The sequence below is a fragment of the Buceros rhinoceros genome, unplaced genomic scaffold (assembly GCF_000710305.1).
Source record: "Buceros rhinoceros silvestris isolate BGI_N320 unplaced genomic scaffold, ASM71030v1 scaffold14983, whole genome shotgun sequence".
In the NCBI taxonomy this organism is placed as follows: Eukaryota; Metazoa; Chordata; class Aves; order Bucerotiformes; family Bucerotidae; genus Buceros; species Buceros rhinoceros.
In genome coordinates, this window is record NW_010404325.1 from 10,718 (window position 1) to 16,340 (window position 5,623).

Genomic DNA, 5,623 nt, shown 5'->3' on the forward strand with positions numbered 1-5,623 from the left:
GGCTGCACGGGGGCACGGCGAGCCTGCCCCCAGCTCTGTGTGCACGGGATCAGCTCGAGACGAGCGAGCAATGGCCAAACCGAGAGTGGACAGGACCTCGTCTCTGCTGATTTCCCAACGCCTTTCCATGAACCTGCCCAGAGGCAGCTTTCCATGAACCTGAAACATGAACCTACCCAGACGACCGAAGTCTCCCACCACTGGGATTCTTTTTCTAAGTTATCGTTGCTGGAAAACACACCACTAGGCCAACTGGGCCCAGTGAGCTCCTCCAGCGCCTCAATTTCTTGCTTTGCTACTGTAAAACAGTATGAGAAAGTCCTGCACATTATAGCCCTGGAAAGGCTCCCAGGTGAAGTGTGAACCCGTAATACCACCCAGTCCAGGGGGAGAACGACTGAGGCGCCTGCAGAGGAGAGCGAGGGCCCACGAGGGCTGCTCGTATTTCTGCCCACCTTAGAGCAGAACGGGAGGACAGCCGGCGGCGTTAGAAGCCACCAGGCTCAAACCCATTTTAAGGTTATTTCGCTGTACACACAGTTCCTCGTTCATCCCCGCAGTTAACGCTGCGAGAGGCTATGTGAGGACAGCTGAGGCAGCTCGATGCAGCAGAGCGACTGTGGCGGGTTTCTCAATCCTGAGACACTTAAAAGAACGTCTGAACAAGAGACCAGGCACCACCACAGCCCACGCCTTTTCCCGTGCCTTCCTCCAGCCACCCCGCATGTTCCCAGGATCTCCAGCTTTCCACTTACTGCAGGATCTTCAGGTTGGTCATGTGAGGCAGACAGAGGGCAAGTTTTGCTGCTGTCCTGTCTCCAAACGCATTCCGTGACAGACTGGAAGGAGCAGAGATGGAATGTCACTGGCGGTGAACTGGAGATCCTCGTTCGTCCCCCGGGTCTCCACGAGCCCCACTCCTCACCCAGCGCACTGAAAGGAGCCACCCGACTCCGAGAGACGGCGGTGAGCAAGCACCACGCACTCCTGTCCGGGGGAGCCGTGAGGTTTTACCCTGCTCTCCTAAGAAGCAGCAGTAAAACTGATAGTGGCTGCACTGGGGCCAGGATGGATTCGGTTCCTTTGCCCTGGGTTTTGCCCAGCTTCCGGAAAGGACATTGGACATCACGCACTTACAGTAACTCCTCGAGGCGCCTGCAGCAGGCAAGAGCTTCCATCAGCTTTTCTCCTCCAGCAGGGCTAGGACTGTTCCCTGAGAGGCTGAAAGAGGCATGCAAGACTCTCAGCGGCTGAATATAACCAGAATGCACCGACTTCAGGTATCTCTCTATTTGCCTGGGGCGATGGGAGACTTGGGTCACCACAACGATGGGCTACACGGGGCTGCAGTGGTGTGTCCAGGGACACAGGTGGCTGGAAAATGGCCTGGGGATTTGTAGTAGGTTTTTGTCAAGTACTGAGTCATCCCACCCCTGCAGGCATTGGGGGAAAGGAGGAGTTTTCCCTCTTTCAGAGAGAACTGGGAATTCCTCTTCTTGTTCAAGTCAGTTCCAGGTGTTTAATTTAAAGAAGTTACAAGGCAGCCCCCCGAGCTGAGCCTAGCAAATGGCCAGGACGCTCAAAGTTCCGTTCCCCTGGAGGAGGGACAGCTTGTTTCCATGTCTCTGAGAGCGCGCCTCGTCAGGAGACCGTGCCCTCGCTCTGACAGACCCCCGCTCCACCTCTACCCCTCCAGCAGCACAAGAATGCAGTGCAGCCGTGCTGGGGTCCCCCGGGAGAGGGAACACCTTCTGCTGCTGTGGCAATTCTGTGTCAGGTCTTGAGTGACACGGAGGAGGCTGGAAGGTGAAACACTACAAATGAAGGAAGCACAGGGCTTCTCACACAGGCTTCCTTTCCCGCCGACGGGGCCGTAACCAACGACGGTGCCGTAACCAACGTCGCTGCAAAGGAACCCACGGGACTCACTCGATTCTCCTCAGGTTCTGCATTCCCAGCAGGACAGCAGCTAGCTTTACCAGGCCTGGATCCCCGATCTCGTTGTGGCTTAAGCTATACAGAAGAGAGGAAAGGCTGTGTTGTACGGGAAAACGCTGGGCGCCCGGCAGAGCACCGACCTTACGGAATGCCTCCCATCTGCTGGGTGACACCTCGGACCTCGGCAGAGAATCCTGTCTCAACTATCTCGTGAAAGACTAATGGCTGTTAAGGACCGCGAAGAGCTTTTGCCATTTGTTAACGGGTGGGCGACGACCTCACCGCAATACTAAGACAGGCCACAGCTGGATGTTATTTTCCAAACTGCTGCAGGGGAGAAGAGACAGAATCTGGCTGGAGAGAGGCAGGGGGGAAAGCAGAGCAAGCCTGGGGCTGGCTCTAGATTCAGATCTGTTCAGAGCGGGCAAGTGCTGGCTGCGAGGTGCTTGCAGGAGAGAAGGGGGCCTCTGGCCCTGCTCTGGACCCCAGGGACTCCAGAGAAGATTTCAGTCCAGAGGCTGTTTAGTCCATTTTCTACATGACTGCGGCAGAGCGGGGCTAGACCAAATTCTCCTCTTCTGAACATCAAGCTGACTTCCTCTAGCCCAAGGTACCTCGTACCCACGCGTTTGTGACCTCCCTGCTTTTGTCACACACAGAAGCACACCTGCGTCTCTCCAGACATTGGCACTAGTGGTCACCTCTTGCTGAGGTGCAAGAAAGGAGACACTTACTTGATTTCCTCCATGTAGAGTCTACTCCTCAAGGCCTCTGCGAGTCTGGAGCAGCCATCATTCCCAATACTGTTATGGTTCAAGCTGGAAACAACATCCCCGGGAAAAACGCCATTCAGCTCCCGCTGCTCAGCGCCACAAGCCGGGCCCGAGGCGAGCTGCAGCCAGGTACTCACATGAGCCTTTTCAGGGATGGCATTTCACGAAGCCCCAGCACGAGCTCAGGAATGGCAGCACTGCCGAGTCTCATGTGGCCCAGGCTAGAAGAAGAAATAACACAGGAACAGCTCACGACCCCCAGACAGAGGAGAGCAGAACGAGGGTGGAGAGAAGTAGGAGCGTATTCTAGTCCCTGCGAATCGCTTTCAGTTTAGGGCTCTGACACAATTCTGCTGGCCGTGTTTGGATCCTGATGAAATAACCCCACATGTCTGGAGCAAGAACCCAGCCCCTCACGGAGCAAGGTGCCACCGTGACCACAAGATGGCAAAGCTCTCACGACAGTGGATCACCGACCACCCATCTCCGTCCCACTCTTGTTCACTGCAGACAAAGAAGAATTGTTGCTTCTTCCCTATCTGAAATCCTCCAGCCGTGAGGAAAACTACATCTGCCAACACGGTACAGGCAGAAGAGAGGCTGCAGTTTAACTGAAGCTTCTAGAAAGGCCTGGCAGGCTCAGGTACCAACACACTCACGTGAGCTCTTCAAGGGCCTGGCAATCCTGCAAGCCCGTGATCACGTCATCAACTCCAGTTGGCACGATACTGCTGAAGGTCAGCCTGCGGAAGAGCAAGGGTGGCGGCAGCAGGTCAGGTCCCGCACCCTGACAAAGAGGAGTTCGCTTCACTGACACGCGGGTGCCCCATCCCGAACCCCAGCCAGCAGGACATCAGGGACCATCAGTTTGGAGAGGTTTCCACACCTCCCACGTCAGGACTCCATGGGCGAGGTGGTTCAGAGGCATTCACACGGTGCACATGGACCAAACAGCAGAGTCTCTGCCCGAGCCAGCCAGGTCCCCGCGTGTGAGCGGGCAGAGAGCCTCTCACTGACGGGCACCTGAGGAGGGCTGTGAAAGGACTGACTGCTTTTCCGACCAGGAAAAGCTCCTTTAGGTGGTAGGGTGGTATAAACACCTACCACGGAAACAAGGGCCAGTCTCAAACTGCTTTCAGCTCAAAAAAAGGGAGAGGAACAAACCTCAGGACACGCACAGGGTGCCCCTATCACCCCCTCCAGCACGAACTGCAGAGCTGTTGAGCTCGTGGCCTAGACACAGCTCAGGAGACGTCACGGCGCTCACGGCCGTCCTCCAGACACAGGGTGTTTCAGAGGGGCTCAGGTGAGGTGCAGGGCTGAGCGAACGGTAAAGAAAAGACCTGTGGAAAAGACCACAGCTTTGGGCACCTACCCAAACTTCTTCAGCTCTGGAAGAGGCAGCAGAATCCTGACTAGCATTTCTGCTTCGTCACTTTGGAGCTCGACATGAGACCATCTGCAAGAGCAAAACAGCCAATCTGGGCCACATCCGCTGACGGCAAAAGGTCTATACCAGTCCCACCACTAAAGCACACCGCTGCCACGACATTGAAGAAGCATCACGACACGGGCACTTGGCAGGGTCCCACGGGGGCTCCCAGTCACGGCAAGAGAGTACAGGTTGTCTGGGCACAGGGGAGAGATTTAGATCTAGATCTACAGGCATTTTTTATTTTCTATCCAGACACTCTAAGCAGGGGACCCCGAGGGCAGGGACGGGGACCTTGCGCTGGCCTCTCCCCTGCCCTCCTGGCTGCTGTCCTGCACACACAAGGACAAGACATTCCCTTCCCGAAAAAAGTCCTCTGCAAAGTCTGGCAACTCACCTCAGTGCCTGAAGCTGTGCACATTTTTCACGGACCCTCTGGCAGAAGGGGGGGCGCTTGTTTTCTGGCGTGTACCGACTCAGTCTGCGGGATACAAACATGCAACGCGACTGATGGTGGGGAGCAGCAGACGTCCCCTGTGGTGGCTGGTGCCCCTTAAGAACACGTCAGGGCTTTGCCAGCGCCAGACTCTCTGGAGATATTTTCATCCCATGGTGAGTTTCAGAACGAGCAGAAAATAAGGACAAATTGTCCCTTTCTCACCTGCTAGTGACTGGTTCCACGTTCTCCAGGCAGTGCGGGAACCTCACGCCTAACTGGAAGAGGGTTTTATCTTTACATATCCTGGAGAGGCAGAGATCAGAGAACACCATAAGCCTGTGACCTCTGGAGGGAGAGAAAACACTGTTTTCCAGAAGAAAAGTCAGGAGGGCTGGATGGGCTAGGGCTGTGCTGGTGCCTGAATGCTCACCCCACCTCTGAAGAGGTTCGAGATGGGTAAGAGGTTCGAGTGTCAAAGCCAGCCGAGCCTGGGCACCCTTTCTGCCCAGGCAGACCAGGAACACTGTCTCCTTTCCACTAAACCTTCTACGGGGTGTGACCACACATTGTGACACACCACATGTGCCCACGCACCTCTAAGCATTTCCAGCCACCAGCTGTCTGGGCCGAACTTCCCTCAAGCTGGCCGATGGCTTACAAATGCACCAGAGACAGAGAAGAAAGAACAGAGGAAAAAGCTGAAGCGCTGGCTTCGACCCCAGTTCCTTCCAGGCTAAAAGAAAACATCTCAAAGACACCAGAGCTTGAGGTGCTACTTACGTGAGCTCAGTCATGTTTCCACAGGTCTGGAGAGCCAGCTCGAGGAGGTTCGTGACACTTTCTTCACGCACCCATGGCTCTTCTATGCTGCAAAGCAGAACACAGGCGGCTCTGCGTGAGGCCCCCCCGGCTCTGCCCGCTGAGCACTCAGCGCTCCAGCACACACGGGACGGCTGCTCTGCTCATCGGAGCAACGTCTGCACAGCAAACAGGCTGCAAACCGGGGACAGAGGAGCAGCCCAGGTCCCTGCGGAGGAGGAC

The 5,623-nt window shown here is 55.9% G+C and overlaps 1 protein-coding gene across 1 annotated transcript in view; it reads right to left on the reverse strand.

The window, feature by feature from the left end:
* LOC104491009 (protein NLRC5-like) overlaps window positions 1–5,623 on the reverse strand; it is a gene marked incomplete at its 5' end in the record, with an annotated part of 29,160 nt that overhangs the window by 6,865 nt on the left and 16,672 nt on the right. Inside the window, 10 exons of the mRNA XM_010133364.1 lie at window positions 756–839; window positions 1,138–1,221; window positions 1,930–2,013; window positions 2,673–2,756; window positions 2,849–2,932; window positions 3,371–3,454; window positions 4,087–4,170; window positions 4,541–4,624; window positions 4,805–4,885; window positions 5,363–5,449. Of these exons, the coding sequence (XP_010131666.1) occupies window positions 756–839; window positions 1,138–1,221; window positions 1,930–2,013; window positions 2,673–2,756; window positions 2,849–2,932; window positions 3,371–3,454; window positions 4,087–4,170; window positions 4,541–4,624; window positions 4,805–4,885; window positions 5,363–5,449 (840 nt within the window). The remainder of the gene's footprint in view (window positions 1–755; window positions 840–1,137; window positions 1,222–1,929; window positions 2,014–2,672; window positions 2,757–2,848; window positions 2,933–3,370; window positions 3,455–4,086; window positions 4,171–4,540; window positions 4,625–4,804; window positions 4,886–5,362; window positions 5,450–5,623) is intronic.